The sequence below is a fragment of the Archocentrus centrarchus genome, chromosome 4, assembly GCF_007364275.1.
Source record: "Archocentrus centrarchus isolate MPI-CPG fArcCen1 chromosome 4, fArcCen1, whole genome shotgun sequence".
NCBI classification, from domain to species: domain Eukaryota; kingdom Metazoa; phylum Chordata; class Actinopteri; order Cichliformes; family Cichlidae; genus Archocentrus; species Archocentrus centrarchus.
The window spans coordinates 24,497,189-24,522,753 of record NC_044349.1 but is presented as its reverse complement, the minus strand read 5'-3'; the positions used below and the strand labels follow the sequence as shown (position 1 = coordinate 24,522,753).

The 25,565-nt window shown below is 41.8% G+C and overlaps 2 protein-coding genes across 2 annotated transcripts in view; one reads left to right on the top strand and one right to left on the bottom strand.

Moving 5' to 3' along the window:
• Positions 1-7,583, top strand: part of unc13a (unc-13 homolog A (C. elegans)) — a 51,249-nt gene extending 43,666 nt beyond the window's left edge. Inside the window, exons 38-43 of the mRNA XM_030726949.1 lie at positions 128-184; positions 332-412; positions 1,001-1,148; positions 5,804-5,896; positions 6,331-6,490; positions 6,586-7,583. Of these exons, the coding sequence (XP_030582809.1) occupies positions 128-184; positions 332-412; positions 1,001-1,148; positions 5,804-5,896; positions 6,331-6,490; positions 6,586-6,874 (828 nt within the window). The 3' untranslated portion in view covers positions 6,875-7,583. The remainder of the gene's footprint in view (positions 1-127; positions 185-331; positions 413-1,000; positions 1,149-5,803; positions 5,897-6,330; positions 6,491-6,585) is intronic.
• Positions 7,584-10,530: 2,947 nt separating this feature from the next.
• Positions 10,531-25,544, bottom strand: LOC115779058 (unconventional myosin-Vb). Its single transcript, XM_030727507.1, has 35 exons — positions 25,518-25,544; positions 24,795-24,905; positions 24,486-24,654; positions 22,905-23,049; positions 22,607-22,763; positions 22,381-22,524; positions 22,168-22,249; positions 21,958-22,065; positions 21,755-21,867; positions 21,407-21,675; positions 21,234-21,315; positions 20,650-20,790; positions 20,372-20,503; positions 20,170-20,253; positions 19,931-20,047; positions 19,738-19,835; positions 19,563-19,649; positions 18,970-19,290; positions 17,632-17,788; positions 17,193-17,432; positions 16,861-17,070; positions 16,676-16,769; positions 16,408-16,556; positions 16,120-16,326; positions 15,890-15,990; positions 15,644-15,758; positions 14,973-15,078; positions 14,273-14,395; positions 13,768-13,919; positions 13,372-13,461; positions 13,124-13,256; positions 12,735-13,032; positions 10,993-11,167; positions 10,816-10,896; positions 10,531-10,730 (listed from the first exon to the last, which is right to left on the bottom strand). The coding sequence occupies exons 1-35, from the start codon at positions 25,542-25,544 to the stop codon at positions 10,569-10,571; spliced, it is 4,980 nt and encodes a 1,659-aa protein (XP_030583367.1). The 3' UTR covers positions 10,531-10,568.
• Positions 25,545-25,565: the final 21 nt, after the last annotated feature.

The following is a 25,565-nucleotide window of genomic DNA, read 5'->3' as shown; positions in this document are numbered from 1 at the left end:
GTCGCTGTCCTCTGTGTGACACTAAGCCGTTTACTGCTGCCCTGTTTTGTCACGATAATAACGATACTCCTCTCTCTCTGCTTGTCTACCTTTCTTGTTTTTCCTCCTGTCTTTCTGTCTCTTTCAGGGCACTCAGCTCATCTTTAATGCTGCCAAAGAGCTGGGACAGCTGTCCAAGCTGAAGGTACAATATGTTTCTACTACCCTTATGCTCTGGGCCCAGCACCAGTGCTTCAGACTGAGACTCTAATTACTTAGAAAATATGCGGAAGAGCATATGAGGGGACATATTGGTCATTTTGCTTTATGCCTCTCCCGCTGGCGTCTTTAGGAGCACATGGTTCGTGAGGAGGCCAAAGCACTAACACCCAAGCAGTGTGCTGTGATAGAGCTGGCTCTCGACACCATCAAGGTAGAGATTTACTTTCATTTTCAATGAATACTCATATGCTGTATATAGGAGCATATCTGATATACTGGACAAATTAGCTCAGTTGACAAGAAAACTCTCTGCATTGCCAGAGTTTGGAACCCAGAAATATACAGACTTTTAGAGATGAGTTTTTTAACCCTTTAGGATGAATTAATGAAGGAAAAATAAAACATAATTAAGATGTATTTTTCACTCCCAAAGCATTTTTCCCAAGATAACACTCGCACCCACATAACACCAAATGCTAATGCAAATGATTATTTAAAGCTCTACAGGGGCTCTAATTCCCACATCATAGACTCTTGCTTGAACAGTTTCAAATTGTTATCTTTAGTTTTCATTATTGATTGGTTTTGTCAGTGTTGGAGCTCTGGATTAATGTGTGAATGTTTGAATGTCAGATTCTCTTAAGAACAAAGGGATTTCCAGGACAGCAGACATCACAGTAGTTCGCTCCTTCAGATGATCGCTCCGCTGCGTTTAGAATTATTTGTGCCCTTCTATTTCTTCAGTAAGCTGCGGTAATGGTAAAAATAAGTTTTGTTTTGTTTTTCTTTTGTACAATAGCAATATTTCCATGCTGGTGGTGTGGGTCTGAAGAAGACTTTCCTGGAAAAGAGTCCTGACCTTCTGTCTCTCCACTATGCCCTGTCCCTTTACACGCAGGCCACAGACAAACTCATTAAGACCTTTGTCCAGTCACAGAATGCTCAAGGTAACATAAAAATCTTTATTGTCTGTCTCTGAAGAACTTTGAATTTGCTTTATCTTCCAGTATCTTCATTTGCTAAGTATGAGCTTAACTACCTGCAGTATCTTACATAATTCTCTGAGGAAGGGAAACGTATTCCTTCTCCGCTTACACTCTCAGAGGAGCCCATCTCCCCCACTCCTCTGTTGATGTTTGGGTTTCCCAAATGCCAAGTTTCTATATCCTGAAAGTATCTCATATGCCTTGTAGAGTGTAAAATTGAGACTGTGGCAGCACAGTATTTCTCACTGCTCTGAAATGCTGAGTCTCTCGATAGCAAGCCTCCGGAAATGCAGCCACTATTCTTTACATGATCTGACAGCTATTTGCAATGAAAAAGAATAAATACCTACCCACTCTTTTCTCCAGCTCTTTGATGCTGCTGCTCAGCCTCCGTCCCACCGTCAGATAGCTGTACAACAGCCATCGTGTTTGTGTCATCAGACGCTGACACACACAGTCCCTGAGCACCGCTAGTAGAAATGCCATTTGAGTGGATAATCATTTCAAATTTGATTGTAAAAAAATGCCATGTGGTTTTTGGAGCATCCCTAGGTACATATTATATTATATTTTTTTCACTGCAGATCAGAATAATTCTTAAAGAATTAACTGATTCAGTAGAAACAGCTCCGTTTCCCCACAAATCAGGGAAAATGCTTATACATGTTGGTCTGTTTTCTACTCTGTAATTCTGACACTCTCTGCAAACCTCATATTTCTTCGTGTGTCTCCTTTCTCTGTCTACTCCCTCCTCCTGCCCCGTCTGTGGGCCAGTGTTCGGCGGGAAGGGGGTGAGATTCACCACTAGTGAGGATGTTTACCCAGAAAAGGGTATGTGGCATTCAGGCTGAGGGCCTGAGACACCCAGGACCACCAGAGAGCCTCCAGAACAAAGCCCAGCAACCTCCACCTTTCACCCACCCCCACCCCATGTGCATCCTGAAACTCTCCTGCTTGCTCAAATTCATCCCAACAGACAAATGCAATGCACAGATTGAACACACGCTATCCTCTGCCTTTTTGAACACACACACACACATGCCTCCCACAACAACAAGAATGGTAACTTTATGCATTCATGCATGAAATGTACACACTGATGTCTGTATGTACAGAACTGCGCTGAATACATACACCATGGACAGTATGTATGAGCAGACACTAACGCATGATGTGCGGACATCAGACAAATATAATAGAAATGCATTAAAGTGTGCAGGAATTCTGATGCAGCATGATGTCACCCAGAGAAGCCAGAGGGCTAAGTATGTGTGTGTATGTTTGTGTGTGTACACACGTGTGTAAGTAAATGACCGAGCAGAGCAATCTGACTGAGTGAGTCTGTCCTTAAGGTTGTAGAAGCAATTATGTGTCTCCACAAACACTGAGAGGAAATCCTTTTCAATAGTGTTACTGTCCCGATCACTATGTTTGAAATGACAGCTGCTTGATGAAGAGGAGTAGGATTATGATGATGATGATGATGATGATGGCTGTCGGCTCGGTTTGTCTGGGAGGGCTCCCTGTCCTTTCCTACCCTATGATCGCACACAAAAACAGGCAGAAATGGAAACACCCAGTCAGCTAACGCGTGCAGCGCGGCCCTCCCCAAAGCAGTGATGAGAAAGGGTTCTCAGCTCATCTCCTCTTAACAGATTGAGCCAATCACAAACAGTCCCTCAGGTCAGGTGGTTTGATTTCTGTCACTTTAAATTAGGATAAAAAAGGTCCGACTCTCTCTCACATGCGGTATATTCATACACACTCACACAGCGAGTTGCTGGAGCTGTATGCATTCTGCTACTTCAGTGTTTGTGTGTGGACTTGGCTTCGCCATCTCATTTGATGCTTTGATGATGATTTGGTGCTGCACAAGTTCTCGCACTCTGACAGAGAGGCATCCAAGTAAATCTGCTACACATCAAGTTGTGTCACTTTCTGGAAAGAGGCCAAAGAGAGAAACATGTAAGCAAAGAAAAGCATAAAAAAATGATTTTTTTTTTAAGCAGATGAATGCCTAACTGTAAAATGTATCCACTACTCACAGCTTAATGTTCAAATTTAAATACCAATGAATGGATTTAGTCAAAATATTCAAGTTTTACAACTATTTGTCTGAATTTATTAATTCGCTTTCTAATATTTTTGGGAGCTAAATTCAAGTTTGGCCATTTTAAAAGTCCTGATTTCATAATTTCAGGGTTATTTATTGCTTATCTGACTGAGCTTTTCTTGACATCATACAGCTGACAGATTATAACATAAAAAGGACAGAAAACTGATTCATTCACCTTAAACTCAGTTACTCATCCTTCAAAAAGAGCAAATTGTTTTTTAACATGACACCAACTTTTTAGATTTGATGAATGAAGACTGGAAATAATTTAAATGCTCCTTTTTGAATACCAAAAGCAAATTTGTGAAAATGATCTTTTTTGAAATTGAACAAACAAACAGCAAAGCAGTGTATCTTTAGCCTTCCTGCCAGCTGGCGAATGTCCCTGACTGTAACAAGGAAACAAATTAACTCCCTGTCAAACAGATTTCAGTGAATAGTTTCTCCAACCACATTAGAGTGGGTGATTAGAGCTGGATGAATGACCGAAGCTCAGTGGAATTTACTTGTATGAACTCAACTGCAGCTGAAAGAGAATCTTTGTTCAGCGCTGGTGGTCGCTCTTGCATGCTGCTGGCTACGAGCTCCGATACTTGCAGCTAAAATAATCAAATCATTTGTGAATAAGCAGTATGCTCAGGTGATGCGTTGGCACAATTAAAGTACAATTCTGAGATTTAATATCTATTCTGGGGAAGAATTTTGCAGTATGGTACAAAATGTGCCTCTGATTGCTGTGTTTGTTAAAGAAGAAAGGGCTGCATTTTCTTGGCAACGTCTCTCTGCCTCCCAGCCAGAAAAGTTTCTTTCTCATCTCTCATGGACGTCCTCCACAGAGTAGACAAGGCCAGATGGATGACTGCTGCTCTCTTTGGTCCTGTTGGCAGCAAAACCAACAATCCCATAATGCTCCCTTGAGAGATGCAGAGAGTTGCGTGCCAGGAACACTCTGCCGTCTAACTCCCACAGACACCTTGTTTAGTGGGCGGCTGGTTAAAAACACAAACACACAGGCTGCTGGTCGTCGCCACAAAGATACCGTTGACAGAGTGAAGACACTAATTAAAACACTGAAAATTAATGTCCATCTGTCATTATATCCTTCTGGAGTTGTATGTGGATATAAACCACTTGTTCGCATGCAGCACAAAACCCCAGATACTGAGGAAAGCTCATCATCTCCCTCCCAGACAAAAGTGTTAGCTTAAAGCCATCTAGGCATGTCATCATCTTCCTGAAGCAAAAAGTATAGCTCCAAAGACCCCAAACCAGCCCAGGTCTAGCGTAGCGCTATCTAGGCTGGACATGGAGCAGTTAAATGGGTTTGATATTTGTGGTTAAATTGCAGCAAAATAGTTGACTTCAACCATTCACATTGTTGGTTTATGGAAACATTTGAGTCCTGCGAAGTCAAATATATTTACATAGCCAAAAGTACTTTTACTCAGTTACTATAAACGGTCTTAAAACCCATATAACACCTTTGATCCATAAACGTATTTTAAACTATGAAAAAATTTTATTCTGAAATGAGAAACAAGAGCAGTCTCTCATCAAGAATGGAAACAGAAAATTTAAAAACACTAAACAGAGTGACAATATTAGGACAATGGAGAAAACACTATGAAAAACTTGGATTGCATTTTAATTCTTCAGAAATGTGGCTCTTCTTACGGACAGCTTTATTTAACCAGTCGGGCATCAGTAGTGTCATCGTTTACCGACAGATCTGAGAGGCCAAGCTGCTTCTCTCCTCGTATGGTCCTTCCCTTTCTTGGCCCTCCTCTTACCATGCTTGGGTAAAACTCTTTACCAAGGAATGGGTGTATCCACCTGTCTAGATCCATCTGAGCATGCCCTCACCTGATCTATGTCAGTGGGGGGGGGGCACACTGTTAGTTGACTTTCTCCAGCTTCTCTCCTGTCTTCTTCTCTGCCTCTTCCTAACCACCCTGCATCCGAACAGACACCTTGCATCTATGAGTGGGCCAGAATTACCATACTTGCTGATTTCAAATGATTACCTCTCAGTAGATGAATGTCTACATAGGCTTTTGTTTTCAGTGAAAATGTAATCATAATGTAGAATGTTGCAGCAATTTCAGGTCTATCATTATTATCATACACTATGTGTGTTAAACACATATGCCCACTCATAGCTGCTTTGTCTGAATGTCCACTTCCAGACCACAACATATACACAAACAGATCTTTATGCTTTATTTTAAAGCCCCCTGTTACACTGTTATTTTATGAAGCAACAGTTGCATAGCCAGTACTCTACTTTATATTCATCAGGTTATAACTAAGTCAATTTCATTGTTTCTTTTGTGAAATTTAAATGGAAATGGCCTGTAACTTTGTTTTGTTTTTTTATTGAATTATGGAGAAGAATTCGGAGTAGAGGACACAGTGGCTGTGATATGAGCACAATGGAGATTTCACATTTTAAGATTCAAGGGTATAAATACCACTTTTACTGTCTGTCCTGTCCTGCCAGGCTCTGGGGTGGATGACGCTGTAGGCGAGGTGTCCATCCATGTGGAGATTTTCACTCACCCGAACACCGGAGAGCACAAAGTTACAGTTAAAGGTGAAAGAAAATTATATTTCATCTTTTTTTTTTTTGTTTTCACATTTGGGAACTCAATCTGAGAATGTTTCTGGAAAGAGTATTCAAATCAGAGTCAGAGCTTAACATTTAAAAATTACTATTCCAGCTGGAAGATCCTGTGGCCAGGACAATACGGCCACCGCAGGGCACCAGCTTCTTTTCATCTACCAAAGAAAAATAATTTTGTAATTGATTGATTTTGTAATGAATACTCTCCCAATTCTATTTTCATTATCTTGATCATAAACTGAATATGAGGCCTGAGGGAGAGCCAGTATTTTCTGAATTTCCTGTTCACTCACCCTCTCTCACCGCTCCACATTTTCACACATTTTCTCCACACGACTCTCTCAATCACCCGCACCTTCCCACTCTCCTTCCTTCCTTTAGCTCTGTCTTTCTGCCTATTTCAGTGGTTGCTGCAAATGACCTGAGGTGGCAGACGCAGGGAATATTCCGGCCATTTGTGGAGGTCTATATCATCGGCCCTCACCTCAGCGACAAGAAGAGGAAGTATGCCACAAAGTCGAAGAACAACAGCTGGGCTCCCAAATACAATGAGACCTTTACTTTGTAAGTAGTTGATGTACAGTGATGATTTGGGGGATTGTTTTAGGAATTTGTGACATGGAGATGTTTGTAATACTCTGCATCACTCAACTCTGCAGCACCCTGAGTAACGAGGTGGGTCCCGAGTGCTACGAGCTACAGGTGTGTGTGAAGGACTACTGCTTTGCCCGAGAGGACCGCACCGTGGGCATGGCTGTCCTTCAGCTGAAGGATGTAGCCTCTAAGGGGAGCGCCGCCTGCTGGCTGCCGCTGGGTAAACGCATCCACATGGATGAAACGGGACTGACCGTCCTGCGCATCCTCTCCCAACGTAACAATGACGACGTGGCCAAGGAGTTCGTCAAACTCAAGTCTGACCAGCGCTCTGCTGAGGAGGGCCGCAGCTAAGAGACAACATAAGAATTTAAAACTCAATCAGACATCTCCACCTGCTGTTCAGGAGCTCTCCTGAGCCACTGCAAGCCACTGCCCTGATTATCCAGTGTTGTAAAAGCACACATAAGACAGCAGTCGCCACACATCCAATACTGTAAATACATTTATTTCAGTGAAAATCACACAGTGCAAAGCAAAGGATCACACATTTTCTTAACAATGCACCACTGTCTTTACTGTTACCGATTTGATCAGCCATGCTTTTGATTCACTTACACATAGAGTTTAATCTTAGAGCATATATCTGCTTTCCTCTATTCCTAGAGGAGAGCCATGCCATCCCACACACACAACTGAACACACACACACACACACACACGCCTCACTTGAATGGTCAGGGTGAGAAATATCTTGTAGCCTTTAATATTTTTGGCTTGCTTTCTCACTTTTTCTCTGCCTTTTTACCCTTACTCTCAACTTTACCGATCCCCAGCTCCTCTCGTCCCTTCCCTAGTTTGCAGCCGCTTAGAGAAGGGACCGCAAGTGCCAACAAATAATTGCTCAAATATGCCCTAAGCACAACAGGACCAACTGTCCACCTGACCCATAAACAACTACAATGGCTGCAGCCTCAAACATTCCAGATATCGGGTGGGGAACACATACAGGGAACAAAGCACTATTTACTTTTGATGAGTTTAATATTTATTTACTTTTTTCTTCCAGATTATATCTATATTTTGATAATTATATATATATATATATATATATATATATATATATATATATATATATATATATATATATATATATATATATATATATATATATATATATAATAATAATAAGGACATATGTAAAGATAAAAACAGGATTATTTAGTGGATCTGTGGTCGGTTAAAGATTGTCTTTTTCTGTCTTTTATGTCCGTCTACCCTGTAACAGAGCACACTGCCTGACACCCTTAATGCCTTCTGTCTTGTTGACCCTTGTACTGTCTCCTATATGATGACTGTATAGAGAGAGATGAGTCTGATGATCAAGCATTGAGACTCATCAGACTATATATGTGTGAAAATGAGTGAGCGTGAATGTATCTACGTTTGAGCACAATGTGCAAGTGTGTTTGTAATACGTTCTAGTGTCGACCTCATGTGGCCACCTGTGTTGCCTGTTACCTTCAAATGTAATCACAGAAAGCCATCACAAGTGAAGGACATCACGCCGGGTGGGGTTGGGAGTGTGATAAGATTTAGGGGATTGTTGTTTTGTTTTGTTTCGTTTTGTTTGTTTACTTTTGCACAGACAAAACCTTTAGTCTGTGATGGATATTTCCATCTGTTTTACTGCACACATTCCTCAGCCAGGCAGCCCTATGACGAAGTTAACTGCCTTCAAAAAGTACTTGCTAATTAAAGTCTTGCATGTATAATTAGATGATTAAAAACACAGTCCCTGAGACCCTATTTTGCAAAGCAACATCCTCTGAGCTAAAGTACCCACATGGGTTACAAACCAGCACATTCAGCACCACGGGGAGAGCACCGACCGCTAATGAGCCAACATTTATCGCTTCTAATGATCCACCTGCAGGTGCTGTAACCCTAAATCCTGATTGAGAAATAAGACCTCTGCTAAAGGGCTGCAGAGCCAGACCAACCCAGGTCTGGCACTGACATTTAAAAGAGGGCCTACAGAGATGTAGTGTGAAAATTTAGAAGCACAGGGTCTTTGCTGCACTCATAATAATACATTTATACTCTAACCTTGTTTTTTTTTGGTTCTTTCTTTCTTTTTTGCTCAGTAACTGTTTACGCGGTTACAGGAATTACACATTGTTTGAAATCATCCCACTTCACCTAAAGCTACAGTCACTTTTGTGTGAAACTAAATGTTTGAAAATGACTGCTCGCTGTTTAGCATGTCTCTTAATGCCACTTCTATTTTCGATGAATATCCTTTTTTAAAAAAAAGAATAGACTGATTGTTTTATTTATCTAAAAGATGTTTGTATGCTTGATGTGAACAAAAAAAAAAAAAATAGAATCCAGAAACAGAAATCATATTGATGACTGGGGGGGTGTTAATAATGATAATAACAGGATGATTGGTTGGTTGGGTTTTCTTCTGCCTCATTACTAAGATGCCACTAATGAGGGCCTCCATCCCCTCCCAAACCTGAATAATTTTAAAGGCCCCATTATAAGAACAAGGTGTATGAACTGAACTCTATGCATCTGATCTATAAAGTCTATGTAGATGAGTCATTTTGAAGCAGTCTTATAATGTTTACATTGTGGATTATTAATCTGATTATATCAGCACAAGTGTTTGTCTGATATGTTGTAAATGCTGTCTCTATTTCAATGGGCCAAACATCACAGCTGCGGTATAGCTGACTGGAGATACGAAATTTGTTTGTACAGCTTTTCAGCTCAGAGGAAACTGATCCGGAGATCGATTGTTGTCACTGGGCCTTGTAAATAGCTCGGATGTAACAAACACACGTCATAGTATGTGAAGTGAAGTGAAGTTTGCTGCTCTTTTGTAGACTTGAATTTTGCTCCGAGTGACTGCACAGCCAGTATTTTTGCGTGAACAGGTGCCCAATCTGGAAATGTAGCTACTATTGAAAGGTATAGAAAGGCCACATATGTACACTCTGGAGATGAAAATCATATATATATATATATATATATATATATATATATATATAGCCTAGTAATGAAAACTATTTACAACTAAAAGTTAAACAGTCCCTTAATATGCTCAACATCAATAACAGGTACACAGCTGGAAATGCCACGAAACAAAAAAAATCTTTATTGCTGTTGACAATGATACTCTCCTTCTTCTGAGGCCCAGACTGCGTGTTTAATTATCAGGTTGGCACGTGGAACAGGAATGCACACACAAGTTAAGGACAGAGGTAGATGAAGCACAATGAAAAGCACACAGACACAAGTGGACATGCATGCATGATCTGTCCTGAACTGTCTCACTGACCAGACCACACAGACAGACACATGCACAGCGCTGCCGGTCCTGTACCTCCAGATATGGTGCATTATAGGAACAATAAAACAAAAAGTAAAAAAAAAAAAAAATGTATTGTGCCAGCACGCATAATTATTTGATGTTTAACTGCCAGTTGTTGTCTTCTTTATTTTGATATTTAATTATTGTTTTCTATTTTTCAAACGTTTGTGAATATATAAATATGTATTACTGATGATGTGTAGTGGTACAAAGTACTCGCATGAGAATTTTTTTATACACAACATGTTTCTAATTTTTTTGTTTGTTTGTTTTTTTATTCTGGTTGTTCTTATTGGGGGTTGAGGTTCCTGGGACTGCAGTCTCATTGTGTTTCTGCTTCCAATAAAATATGAAAAAAAGCACAGTGTCACTCTCTGTTTGTCAAACTGTTCAAAGAAAGAGCTGCTTTTTTTTATAGTTACTTTTAACATTCATGCCATTTTAGTTATTTTCCTAAGATGACATAACTTGTGACCTCCTATAAGATACAGACTACATTAATAAGAGTTTAGTTAAACAAGTTAATGCAATTTTTTTTAATCTGAGGGAAGAATTACAGTAAAAAAAAAAAAAAACACATGGAAGTTATTTAAATTTCCAAGGACTAGCTTCAGTAAGTTAGGAGTTAAATGTGCTGAAGCATTAATAAATTTGCATCCTGTTTTTTTTATGCCTTCCGTAGAAAGGAGATCTTGAGAGAGTCTGGGATGACTAACTGCTCAGCACTGAGGACAGGGGGAGGCAAGTAGGGGAATGTGACAGGAAACACTCTCCTCACATCCATTAGGAGCTGTGAATGCTGACTGTTTGAACGGCCTTTGAGAAGCCCCTAAAACGGCAAAGACAGAGAGCAACATGGGATGCAATGTTTTCAAAATGAGGAACTTATTAAACCTCACAGCTACATACAGTACCTGAACAGTACGTATGAAATTCAGCGTGACTCTTTCATCCAGATCACTGTGGGGGGTGTAGAGAGTCAGAATCTTCACAATCTGCCAAACAAAATAAGAGACCAGCAGGCAATAAAATGCGACATTTATGGACATTTTTCCTCTCCCAGCCAAATCCAAATAGCCAAACAGACCCACCTGCTGGCTGGACAAGGCACTGCAAGTCTGAACAATCGCCTCAGCATCCGCCTCGGTCTTTTTCCCCAGTTGCAGCAGCTGAACTGCCTGGATGAGGGCCTCCAGTGCGGCCACAGCGCCTCCTGCCTGTAAACCTCGGCTCCGCAGCCACTCCTCCAGTACGCTCACATTGTAACTAAGCGACAAGAAAAGGATGTGAAATAAAGTTTAATAGCGAACTGTTATACTCTGAGTAATGCAGTTTTTACCAAAAAAAAAAAAAAAGGAGGAAAGCTTTTGGTTCCTAATAGGCATATAAAATAGATTGGTCTATTAAAAACAGTGTAAAACTGGCAATGCTTGTAAAGATGCTTTCAACAAGGGTGACCAAATGTCCCTCTTTATGTGGGACTGCACTGCATTTTTATGCCTTGTCCCACATGTTGATACAATGTCCCACTTTCTGGCTGGCTCTGCAGGATGTGTTCTTTTTTTAAGTTTAGTTTTAACCCAGTGCATGTGGAGAAAGTAGGGAAGGCTTGTTGTTATATTCAAATGGAGGTTAGCATGTCTAAAGCTATGCTTGACAGGTAAAGAAGTCACCAAAAAGTCACAAGCTTTGAAGATTTTGGTGAATATGATGGAAACTCCTACAAAGAAAATGAAGTGGCAGTTTATACTGGGAAATACAGTTTATTCTGTGAACTGCTCCTTTACGTTTGAGTGTGGGCGGGTCCTCGTCGGGACACGGAAGCGCACAAACGTGGGAGAACACGCTCCCCTTTCTTGTGCTGCAAATACGTTTTACGGTCCAAACCAAACTACTGCAGCATCTGTGTGCAGCACAGAGGGAAACACAGACAGCACTTTGTGTCCTTTTATCTGTGATATGAACTGATACAAAGCAGCAATTTCAGCCTTAGAGCCCAACCTAATCCACAGCCGAAAATCGCTTCCCTTTTCTCATGTAATACACATGTAATATGAAAGAAAAGTTTATGTTGAGATGGCAGAGTCACGCCCTTCTGCCGCTTTCGTCACGCGTTTATGGTTCGAGACCAGCTAGTTTGCGGGGCCGGAGTTGAACCCGTTTTTCGGCCGAGCGCCGAGTGCTTCCGCGGTGGAAAACCCGCCTAACGGTTCAAATAAAGGTACCGGTTCCGGAACCCTGTTGGTGGGAAAGAGGCTATTGAGAATACAGGAGTATATGGATGCTATCACATGAGACCATAAGAACAAAGTTCACCTTCTCTTTATCCGTATTGTAGTTACTTAGCCAAAGAGCTGAAAAAGCTCCATTCAGATATCATTTTTCTGGCCTTTACACATTAAATGCAAATCTGGTAGCCTTCACAGTTTATTGTATTTTTATATTTAAGTTGGATATGAAAATTTCAGACTCCCAGACCTCCCAGCATTGCTAACGTCTCCCACAATGTCCCACACAAACATAGTGTTTGGTCCACATCCTACCTTCAAGTGAGATGAAAAAATAATAATTTTATACACATTTATTGATAGAATTTTAACTCTGGTTGTTGAAAGCGTAGTTCAAATATGTAAATGAATGACCATAATTTTAGATCACACTATTCAGAGCTAGTAAATTATGAGCTAGTTTAATGGAACAATATGGACTTAAAACTCAAGATATACTAATTAAGCCACAAAACTTTGGTATGACATGCATCTCCATTTGCATCTCTACTGCAAATAATGTCAGACTGTAAATGTAAATACAGCGTAATAGTGTGCGTTTCTACCGTATTTGCATGCCACGACTCCAGCTGCACATGTCTTTCCTCAGCAGCAGGCTGTTAAAAGAAGAGGCACAGATGAGGTAGGTGAGCTGGTGAAAGGCTTGCTCCAGCAGTGTCTTAGGTAAAGCTTGTTGAGTCAGGGAAGTGTGAAGGGCTCCGAGCTCCCTCAGCACAGACGCCATCGTGGGAGCTTCTCCTCCTACAGTCCTGGGGTCTGAGCCTGCTCGCCTCCTGGTCACTGCCAGCTTTACCGCTGAGCCAGAAAGACCTTGGATGGTCTCGCTCTCCAAAAGGGCAGAGACTGAGAGAGAGGAGGATTAGAAGGTAGATAAGAAGAGCAAAGGAGGATTGAGCATCATTAGCATCAGTACCAGTCATTACTTTTGTAGTACCTATGATGTTTTGTAGACGGGTCTCAGTAATGGAAAGAAGCTGCTGATAGGCCTGGATAGAAAGGTCACTCAGGGTGCGGATCAAATCACTCAGATCAGCAGACAGTGGAACCAGTTTGTCTGAGTCAAGGGTCTGAAAAGCAGTCAGTCCAATCACACATTCATGTAGCTGTGATAGTAATCAGTGAATCCCAAACTAGAATGATTATGTTCTTCTAATCTAGAAAGTAAATGAAAGCTGATCCTGCCTGCTTTGGGGAGTGCTGGGTCAATAAGTCGTGAAACAGACAGATGTTTTTTAACCACAGAGCAGTCATGTCTATATCACTGACATGTTTCTGCAGAAAAAAGATGAGAGGAAACAATTAGAAATCAACACTACCAAGAAAAAATGAAAATAAATCTCAGTAATTGTTTGAATAGATGTGTCCAAGACAGACTTTATTATAGCTAACATTTTCCTCATTAGCCAGACTGACATGTATAAGATGCATGTGTAGAGCAGAACAATCACAAGGACATGTTTCAAAGTTAGCTGTCAATGTCATTTTGTAAGTGGCAATCTACCGGACATGATGTGAACTGTCCTTACACATTAAACCTCAACCAGATGGCACACCAAGAAGGTTCAGAGATCACGTTACCTTCAGAGCTGCCTTCATAGCGGTGACAGCAGCGCTACAAAGCGAGCGAGCGCGAACTTGGTCTCCGCTGCAGTCGGCCTGGCGGACACACAGGAAGAGCACGCTGGCAGGCAGACCGGGAGGCAGAGACAGGGCGCTGTCAGCACGGATGTCTGAAGCACACACAGTGAGAGAAGCAACGGCAGGGTGGACAAGGCCAGGGCATTGTTGTCAGCTTCAAGAGTTGGCTAGAGTAAAAGTTCATTCTAGAGTGACATTATACTTGCTACTGAATTATTACATTTTCAGAACCTGCCCTGCAAATTACAATTAAAGAGTACATTTTGATATATTTTAACTGTCATTGTCAAAGTCCTTGATTATTGCCTTCGCTCTAGATGACAAAAACGTGTCAAACTCACCCCTCGTTTTAAATACCTGCTTCACAACTCCTCAAAACTCGTCAGGACACAAGAAACAAAAGAGATGGGTGAAGATGATTAAGGCAGAAAGGGATGAGGCTCACCTGTGACGAGGTTCTTGATCAGTTTGGTTTCATCTCTTTTCCTGCATTCCAGTAAACCAGTAACTGCTGCTGGCTTTGACTGGGCAGGACACGAACTCTCTGTGGCCAAAGCTGATGGGAAAACTAGAAAGTGGAAACACCTCATCACGAACAAATGAAGAACAGCACATTAAAGACTACAGACGTGGAAGATAATTTAACTGAAAGGCAGATATTTTGTGTTCAGGCCCAAAAATTTCACTTGTGTTTCATGTAGTTAATCTAATTTCCGCATTAGAATATTTGTGGTATTTAAATTCCTCTAACAATAAGTGTTCATTTATCACCGGGAATAAGGTCTGATGATCAAAATGCATGAATCAAGCATCTGTTGTATGTGTTTTTCATATGATCCATGGATAGTGGTTGTAACCTAAAAGACTCACTTAAGGGGTTTTCTGCTAAAAACTTAGTGCCTGATACCACAGAGCACCTTCAGAGCACTTGTTGAGTCAATGCCTTAACAAGTCAGGTTTAATGAGGGGGGCCTATATTAGGCAGGTGGTTTTGATTGTGTGGTTGATCGGGGTATTGTTAAATTGATTTTTTTTGTTTTTTTATTTAAAAATGCACATCAAACCCAACTCTTGCAGATTGTTTTCATCCCAGAGTCAGTTTAAGCTCCCTGGCTTCATAGGCAATCAGTCAGGTGAAATCTCACCTTGTGTCAGGAGTCGCCGAAGTGAGACTGTGTTTCTTATTTCCTTCAGCTCTCTTCTCAGCCTCATGCATTCATGCTCTCGAGCCTCCAGCATCTCCTGTAGTTCCTTGAAAAAAAAAAAAGAATATTGTTTACAAAATTCAGTGAACATTGTAAACAAGTGACTCACAATATAGGGGCATGTCAAAAAAAAACACACAAACACTACAGACAGACAACTTTAACAAGTGGCAACAACCACATTCAGAGAACAGCTTTGCTATGACACGGGTCACGTTTATATATTTTCTAATTTTCACCTAATTTCCCACTTTTGCACTTGCCTTCCCCATCCAAATTTCACTTCACATCTTCCTTTTCCTGACTTTTTAGCTTTTGTGTGATTCCCCTCCTACTGTGTCAGTTTGCCTTTGTACCTCGTGTCACTGGTTCCAACCCTTTTCCTAGTCTTGGGGTTCTGGATTTGGACTTTGTGCTTGCTTTGTGTTTGTAGGTAGTATTGTCTGACCTTCTGTACAGAACCATGTCACCAAAACAAATGTATACTTTTTTCTGTTTTGAAGGGTCTTGTTTGTTTTGTTGTTAGTTGGCTGGCTGGCTCATTAATTTAAAAAAGAAAGAAAACACACATGGTTTTCCTCAAGCCTTACAGGCTTTAATAAATTCTATACCTGTCTCTGTACAGCAGAGGATGAGCCAGAGGTTGATCGAGCGAGCTGACGCCTCAGAGTTCCCAGTTCTTCCTCCCACTGACTGCGCTGGTTATGCAACTGGCTCTCCAAAAACCTGACACACACAGAGGCAGAGATTAAAAACAAAACAACTTACAAGTTTATCCACTAAATTTAAATCACAGCTTAAAACTGAAAGGTAGTACTCTGCAAAATGAGTGAGTGAGTAGGTAATAAGTGACTAACTTGTTTGCCACCCGTACAGCATCATAAGCAAGTGCCAGATCTTCTCCTTTCAGCTTCACCACTGGGTCTTTGGCCACATCCATCTTCTCCATCAGCTGCTCCTGTCATTGCAAACACGATCACAGTGAGATACTAGAGGACACTGTCAGTGATGATGACATTGCAGTGACAATGTAGATGTTAGGAATTGTATTGATGAAATGCCTTTTGCCCAATCTTTATTTCCTCACCATTGGTGCTTCAGAGCTCCACACTGAGACTCTCCTCTCCGGGGAGGGAGACGTCACACTGACCTTGCGGACCGCCTCCGGGGATGGAAAGGCAGATGGGAAGGGTGACAGGGAGAGTGGGGTTAGAGACTGGGGCGACAGTGGAGTCGAGGGAGAGAGCGGTTCCAAACTCTGGGTGGAGTCAGTTCTTCTGTGGCCTTTGGTACGCTATGATGTGAGAAGAAATAAATAAAATGAAGCTCACAAGATTAATTTTAAGTGTGACTGCTGTTGCAGTTAGTTAATAACCTCAGTGAGCAGACTCATCTCCCTGAGGTTGTCGTATCTCTGCTCCAGTCTGGTGAACTCTCTCAGGAGACCCTGATACTTTCTCCTCTCCTCGTCCACCTCTGCCTGAAGGGCTGCGGTCACGTGAGACACAGCCTGATGCACGCATTCTGCATACACACAGAGAAAGAAGGCATGAAGACATATGAGAGACACAGACGGGTGGGAAAAGAACAAACAGAGTGTGAGACAGCTGTGACTGTATGATGCTGGTGACGTGAAAGCTTACCTTCTTGTTTTTTTTCTTGTTCAAGCAGGCAAGCAGAGAGATCCTCTCTCTCTTTGTAAAAACTCTCTTTTTCGCTTTGTAGAGCTTGCAGCTCCTTAAAAAATAAAAGTCAATAAACAGACAAAATCAGAAGTATTCACTACTATATAAAGGAAGGAAAGCATGTTTATTGTTTGCAGACCTACTTCTTTAAGCTGGAGGATCTCCTGGGAAGCTTTTTCTTCAGCTCTTCTTCTGTCCTCTGCCTCCTTTTCACTGATAACAGGCCCAGGCTGAGGCTTCTCCTGTAACTGGTTCTCTAGTTTCTGTATCGTTGCCCTCAGAGTTGCCAGCTCAGCACTGGAAGCCTCTCGTTCTGCCGTTAGGGTTTCTCTCAAAACAGCACACTCCCTGGCCTGGATACACACAAAAACAACTTTGTCATGTGAATATAAAATAAAATGACCTCTTGTCTCATACAATTAATGCTTATCAAGATCACATGAGAGGGTCAAATCCCTTCACAACCCTCACCCACCTCCTGGTCTGCTTTCAGCTGCAGCTGCATCAGTTTGACCTCCATGCCTTTGTTGAGCTCTCTGTATCTCTCCACTGAGCGGGCCTCAGTCTTTAGTTTCAGCAGCTGTCTTCTGGCAGCCTTGCGGCGGATGCAGCACTGCATGAACACAACAGCCGCACATACTCGCCTATATGCCTGCCTCGCCAACCACCCACGCACTCTGGCCTGGAGCAACACAGCTGCCCTCTCTGCCACCAGCTGAGGGGAACCAACAGGGTTTTAAATCAATTCAGGTTAAGTGTTTATAGGTGCTTATGAACTAAATGTTTGTATGTTAGCCTCTTTTAAGATTAGAGAAAAAGTGGACAAAACATATTTTGCACATCCCAAAAAAAAAAAAAAAAAAAAAAGAGTTATAAAGTGTTTGAGTGTCATTTTTTAAACATCTGTTGCTGACCAGTCTATATCTGCGGCGTTCCAGCGTCCCCCTGGTGAATGCTTGGATGGTGATGGTGGCCTGTCGGATCATGAGGAATAATTGCCTGACCACCACCATACGGTAGGTCTTCTGGATCACCAAAGCAGCCTTGGTGTAGCGCAGGATCAAAGCGAGTCTGCAGCCAAACGACAAAGAAGAATTTTATGTGCAGAATCTTTTATTAAATTTAGAGTTTAGTCAGGTTGACGTCTTCTTCTTCTTCTTTTGGCTGGTCCCTTTAGCCTCACGCCAACCCTCTGCAAGTTCTCTGACATTCGCCTCCACTCCACCCTGTCTGTTGCTTTGGATAGTTGATCCCAGAGTTAAACTCATCTACCTTCATTACCTTTGCTCCTTGCAGCTTCACTGTTACACCTGTCTCCCTCTCATTCATGTATTCTGTCTTGCTTCTACTGACTTTCATTCCTCTTCTTTCCAGAGCATACTTGCACTTCTCCAGGCTCTCTTCCCCCTGCTCCCTACTCTCACTACAGATCATAATGTTGTCTGCAAACATAGTCCACAGAGACTCCCACCTGACCTCATCTCTCAATCTGTCCAGCACTGATGTAATCCCAACCCCACCTGTAACTCCCACCGCACACCTCACCACTGTCTCACTGCCCTCATGCATGTCCTGCACCACCCTCACATACTTCTCTGCCACTCTGCCACCTTTTCTGTAGTCACTACAGCTCTTCACATCACCCTTGTTCTTGAAAATCGGTACCAGTAGACTTCTTTTCCATTCCTCGGGCACCCTCTGACTCTCCAGGAGTGCGTTAAACAATCTGGTCAAAAAGTCCACTGCCCTTTCTCCTAGGCGTTCTTATACCATCCACAAGTATATCATGTGGACCAACTGCTTTCCCACTTTTCATCCCTTTCATAGCTGCCCTCACTTCCTCCTTACTAATCCTCTGCATTTCCTGATTCACTAACTTTCCTCCATCTGTCCTCTCTCTCTCATTTTCTTTATTCATGAGCTCCTCAAAGTTGTTTGTGACCTACTTCTTTAAGCCTCCTTCCACCTTCTCAACAAATAATACTGAAAAACTGAGGAGTGAAATAAATCCAAGCTTAACTGATGCTTAAATTACTGTATATATTACTGTATAAAATACATAACTGCACATATCATTCAACCTTTTCCACAAGTGAATGATCTTCTTAATGTGGGTAATCATAACTACTCTTCAAACATTAACAAGAATTCTGGAAAGGGCATATTATTAGTTTTCCTTTCAAAATAATGAAATGGCAAAGACTGTGCCATAAAATACAGGAAATAGACACAGACACTCATTCTGTCCTCACCGCCTGGCCAGGGCTCCCCTGATGTATCTCTGTATGGTGACAGTAGCCCAGAGGATCCTGGTATATCTGATCCGTGCCAGCCATCCTCTAACCTGACTCTGGATGATCACAGCAGCCACACGCAGTCTCTCAGCTCTCAGCCTTTCCATAAGAGCCACCTGACCAGCCCGGAAAAATACTTTTGTTTTTCCAAAGCGGTACTGGTCTGGATCTGGGATGAGCTGAGGCAAGGCCTGTCTGCATGCAGCCTGGGCCTGGTCCTGGCTCTGAGGTCCTCGAAGGAGAACTCGGTATCTGCTGAAGAACTCCTCATACGTCCATCTGGATTCACAGATTGCGTAGAGCAAATCTTAGAGAAAACAACTTGATATTTCTGTTATTATAACATAAGAATCAATCAATTATTTAGAAAAACATAATTATATTAATCTCAGTGAACAGTTATATCACTTTATTCTTGTGCTACTTAGTAACAGCATTTAAGTTGCTGGTTTGATTGAATTTTCTGGTTTATATGAGGACTTTCAAACCCACACTGTTCAAATACTCTAAAGACTAAAGAATAAGAGGAATATCTTAGAATTGCTCAGTACCTGGATGGATAACCTGCTGCACTGATACGAATTGTCTCCAGCACCCCACAGGCTCTTAGCTGCTGGACCGTCCTCTTAGGGTCAAACCTAACAGGGAGAGGATGTTAGAAACATCAGCACCCATTAAAATACACCGAAAACCTTAGCTGTGAAAACAAGCCAAATGAGGACTCACATAAAAGGCTCTTTGAGGTCATTGGGTTTAATACAGCGAACATAGTGAGGGGTGGTGCTGTTGAGAGTGCCCATTAACATCTGTAAGGACTGACGGAACTGATGGGAACAAAAGCAAAGAACAATCAGCATGAAACTTGTTTAAAATGGATGGATGCACTAAGAAAATGAAAATAGAAATGAAAACATCTCACCTGGAAGCCTACAGTCAGCTTGTGTTCTCTGGTGGCTCTTTTCCCTGAGCAAATGCTTCCATTGGCCACAGGAGACACATCTTTCTGCTGCTGGAACAACTCAGCCACCAGCTCGGACTGAAGCGCGCGCATACGCACGCACGCATACACACACACACGCACGCGCGCAAACACAAACAGCTGGTGAAACCAATGTTGCTTAGACGTTTTAGATTAATATATATTAAGCACATATCTACCTGACTTGCTTTCAAAATGTTAATGAGCTCTTCAAAGACCGTGTCTCGGTTTTTATCTAAAAAGCCATCACATTCATATTGTACCTGAGGAAAAGAAAACAAACCATCAATGCAAACACAGACACACTGAAGAGAATTACTGAAGGCTTTCAGGGAGTCATAAACATCACTGGAGACCTGACAGATACATTATGTAACTTACTGTGTCAGCAAAGTGCAGAACGATGAAGGCGCTGTTTGACATGCGAGGCTTCCGGAAGTGAGGATGAGGCTTGCTGGTCAGGTGTTGGTCGTACAGTTTGGACACCCAGCTTTCATCAGAACCTTTAGGCATCTGAATAATGCACAGATTATTACACATACTAACACAGTTATTTAAATGTTTGTGTTCCTGAACATGTAAATATTTTTATGCACACAGGCAAAAAGTAGATAGAACAGACAGAACCTGAGGAGCGAAAAACAGACAGTATAACAGACCCTGCACTCCTCATCTAAGAGATCGAACATGCCCAGTTGTCCCTCTATAAGATCAATGCACTGCTGATTATCACTGAACTCAATCCGACTCCAGGCCAGCTCCTCACGGATGTACTCCTCCTGCTCCAAGTGGAACACATGCTGCAAACACCGCAAAACAAAAATGTAAAAAATGATAATGATACAAAATTATATAACGCAGTGTCTCAGCTGAAAGTTTAAGGAACTGACCATGATGGAAACCAAGAGCAAACTCAAAAGGCAGTCTGTGTTTCCTCGCAATGTTTTTTCCTTTTTTTTAATAGGGACAAGTACAGTACCAGTCAAGAGTTTGGACACACTCTCCCATGGTATGTAGTACAAACCACTGGCATACATTGCATATACTGCACACAAATATGGCAGACAAAACAAATTTCGAACAAATACATTATATTTCATATATCAAATATTTTCATATTTTAAGTGTGCATAGGTGATAGGGCTGATTTCTTAAATAAAGTAGTTCAAGAGCAGCATGTGCAGGTAAAATAACTGACAAACTCACAGTGGCCAAAGCACAAAGGTAAAGGGAGACAGCTTACCCTGTTGAACTGTTGTTGCAGTTTTTCATTGGCATAATTTATGCAGAACTGCTCAAAACTGTTCCTCTCAAAGGTCTCAAACCTGGAGAAGGAGACACCTCTCAGTCCACGTCAAAGGCATACAAAATATCTTAATCATATGCTGCAGACAGTCACAAACATTGTTCACTCACCCATAGATATCTAACACCCCTACAAAAGATTTGGTCCGTCCTCGCTGGGCCCGCAGAGCTGAGTTGAGCCTCTGGACTGTCCATGTGAACAGCTGACCATAGATGTGTTTGGCAAGTGCATCTCTGGCTTCTACAGCCTGCTGACCAGTCATAGGTTTAACCAGCATCTCCCCTCCTACAGCAAGTCTGCGATGGCACAGCCAGTGAGCCATCTGAGATCCCTCAACTCCTAATAGCTTGGAGAAGATAGCCAGAGAGCTGTCCTCTGCCTGAGAAACAAAGCAACTATTATTAAGGAATAATAATGAAAGATGGGTGAAAGGAAAAATATTCATTCAGATTCATTACATCAATATAACTCCGGTCACAGCTTCTCCCACTGGCTTGAACGTTAACATTTCCCAAGTGGAGAACAGCTGACAGGATCCTGAAGAGCTCCATCTGTTGGTCAAGCTGCACACCTGCAGTTTTAGCATATAAAACATGAAGAATTGCCTGTTTTATTGTCAAAGATATATTTTTTGTGGTTGTGTTAATGCAAAATACTCTACCCAGAATGGTGAAAGCATTGCGAGTGCGCTCCAGGTCTGACAAATCATCAGTACCAGGTATCTGCATCTCCCCTCCCTGGTTAGTGTAGCGGAAATTCTCAGGTGCATCTGGACTCAATAAAACACACAACACTCACATTGCACGCACTGTGTACATAATAATGTAGACATCGCATTCTTCTGAGGGGGTCGACTGTTACTGAGTCTCACCGAGTTTGAGGGACCTCATTTCAGGCAGCTCTCTGGAGGCGCACAGCTGATAGAAGATATGGTAGTTTCGCTCTGTTGGTGCCTTAAAACACACAAATATATGGGAAACATTCATGAACAATCATTGTATTATTTCTACAAGACATTTGTGGTAGTCTTATTGATTTATCTGACCTAAGGACATTTTCTACATTGCAGCAAGTGAGTGTTTACCTGGAAGACCACCCTTGACTTCTCCAGTAGATACGTCCTCATATTGGCCCCGATGATGTCCCCCTTTGTGCCAAAGCCAATCTCAATGTACTTTCCAAAACGACTGCTGTTGTCATTTCGAGTGGTTTTAGCATTTCCAATGGACTGCAGACCAAAATACAGAATCCTAGTTTTTATATTATAACTTCTGACATGACAAAACGAGGAAAACCTTTTCGTCGTTTACCTCCATGATCGGGTTAGAAGCCAGAACTCTCTCCTCCACACTGGTCTGCTGTGCTGCTCCTCCAACCACAGCAAAATATCTCATGGTAAACTTTGCAGAGACAGTTTTCCCAGAGCCAGACTCCCCACTGATGATGATAGACTGATTCTTCTCCTCCCTATACACACAGACAGCGTGATCATGATATCCCACATAGTGCAGTTAATGCTCAGACTATCAAAAAGTAAATGAAACATAAGATCTGCCATGAGATGCCAGCAAACACCCAGGATCCAGCTGTCATAACATGACCCCTGACCTGATCATAGTGCGGTAGGCCTCTTCAGCCACTGAAAAAATGTGAGGTTCCATGTCCGTCATGTCCTGACCGCTATAAGCGTCTATCACCTCCTCTCCATATATTGGAAGTTGGTCATAGGGATTGATGGCCACCAACACAATACCTGGAGGCACAGGAAAAGAAAGCAATCTCACCTAGAGAGCTTGAATTTACATGGCTGTTTTTAAAAAGGCAGATTTCAGAATATAAATTTATAATTATAATAAATATGACAACTTAAATGCATGCTATAAGAATATGACACTATTGTAGGTCATTAACTTTTGTCCACTCTCTCCAGTAGTTTGCCATTTCATGTTTGTTGTTGGTTGTCTCTGCTGGTTGTCTCCCTCGTTTATAGCATCTCTTTCCCCTTATCAACCAACTGGTCTTAATAGATACAGTCATCCAGTACTGGAAGCTACTGGGCAAAAAACTCAGTAACCTCATGATTCAGTTCATTGAGGTCTGCAGGCATTTGTTTATGTACAGCTCTCTTAAGGTCCTTCAACAGTATTTCAATCGGATTGATGACTGAACTTTGACTTTACCATTGCAACACTTTGATTCGACTCAATGACTGCAAGATACCCATGTCCTGTAACTGCAAAACAAGCCCAAATCATCCCCACTCCTCACTATGTTTGACAGTTGGTGTGAGGTGTTTGTGATGCTGTGTATTATGGCCAAGCATCTCCACTTTTGCCCCATCTGTCCAAAGGACATTGCCCCAGAAGACTTGTGGTTCGCCCAGATGCAATTTTGCAAACCTAAGCTGTGCTACCATGTTCTTTTTAGAGAGAAGCCGCTTTCTCCTAGCATCTCTTCCAAACAATCCACAATCATTCTGTCTTTTTCTAACTGTACTGTACTGTGTAACCAACTTTAATATTTACCATGCTAACTGAGGCCTGCAGAGTCTGAGATTCTCTGAGCGATGCATGATCTGGCTTTGGGGTGAATTTGCTGGAACGTCAACTCCTGGGAAGCTTGTGGCATTGTATTAATACAAACCTGAATGCTCCAGATCAGCCAACTCAGCTTTTATAGAAGTGGTCGTACTTGCTGATGATCAGGCATTCAAGTTTGGTTAGCAGCACCTGGCTCCTACTTACCTTCTTAATGGAAGCGGTAAGGGCATATTTAGTTTTCACAGGACTGACAGAGTCTTGTGAAAACTATTTTTCACATTATTCCTAGTAGCCCCGCCTGAATCTGGATCTGTCAGAGGTCCCTTCTTGTTAAAAGTGAGTTCTTCCTCTTCTATCTAATTAGAAGATAATGTTCGACTAAATGTGTAGCAGGGTTTTTTTTTTCTTTTATAGTGTGGCAGTGAAGGAGTAGTCTCCCTGTGTCAACCTTTAACCTACTGTACTATAGAGCACATTATGAGCTGCAGTATAATCATGCAGACAGAAGCACACAGGAGCTGCTCGATTCTGGCTTTTTTCCAGCAGGAATTTAAAGATCCTCTGTCACTTACAGCATTCTGTTTTTTTTTGGCTGAATAATCATCTGTCTTTCTAAGGTTTCCTTTCTTTTACCCAATGTGGTGCTCACCACAGTATGTGTAGATGCTGCTATAGTCCAGAAATCGAACCCGGAGGTTGTGCAGCACAGCCGGCTCATGAAGAAAGCTGAGAGCTGTGAGATCATTCTCGCCCTCCAGTATGTCGGGGTTCCCCAAGGGTGGGAGATCAGAGGGAGCGTCCACTGGGTAACGGACCTCCTGTCATTGAAAGTGGAAGTTAGACGACTTGGATGTAACACATTACTGAGAACGAGGTTTTAGGTGTAATTTTAGCGAGACAATTATAATTGAGCATTCACGTTAATCTATGGACATTGAAACTGCTCAGTGTGTCTCACATTTCCATTTGAGAGCTGTAGCAGTAGGTGCTTTTCTCCAGGCCTGTAGTCCTGGAGAAGCTGGGCTGAAATCCAGACAGCATCTGGGTCAGGAACCCACACACCCGCCCCCTAGCAAAGGAACAGACTGTTACAGTTGTGCAAAAAACAGACTGAATAAGAAAGAGGGAAAGTGCAGGATAAATCTGCATGTGCTGAACAAATCAGAAAGCTGAGAGCCATTTCATTTGATATTTTATTATTGTCAAACACTGTTAGGGTAGATGTCACACTTCCTGGACCCACCCAGTGAAGCTATTTGGTACCCATCAGCATAAAAGGCTCCTAAACTGTGTTAAAAATTAACATCAGTCATCCTCTCTCTAAATTGCCTGTACAGATTAGCTGTTATTTAAAAATAACAAATCTAATTTGCTAATTCACTTATTAATGAATCACCTTTACGCATAAGCTTTAAATCACACAAATTCTGAATATATTCACTAAACACTTTAATAATTCAGACTATTACACTGTCACCAGGCTAATAGATCAAAGATCAGGACTAGTACTTATTTACTTGACAAACACATAGGAGGCATCTCATTAATATGCTCAAACATCACTAACAATGCTGTTTTTATGCATTAAAAGATATTTCTTATTCAAAGTACTGAAAAAGTGCAGATCCCATAGTGAATAAACCATTTGGAAAGCCCTAAGCGTACCTTAAGTTACCCTTACCTTGCTGTATAACTCCAGTGTTGCCATCTTTAATAATTCAAAGCATGA

What these genes read in the sequence shown, in the direction of transcription:
- LOC115779058 (XM_030727507.1), bottom strand. Translation starts at nt 25,544, where the DNA reads ATGGCAACACTGGAGTTATACAGCAAG. An exon ending in AGATCCTCCAGCTTAAAGAA is followed by an intron (nt 16,770 to 16,860) that starts GTAGGTCTGCAA and finishes TTATTTTTTAAG; the next exon opens with GAGCTGCAAGCTCTACAAAG. An exon ending in GTGCCTTGTCCAGCCAGCAG is followed by an intron (nt 10,897 to 10,992) that starts GTGGGTCTGTTT and finishes TTTGTTTGGCAG; the next exon opens with ATTGTGAAGATTCTGACTCT.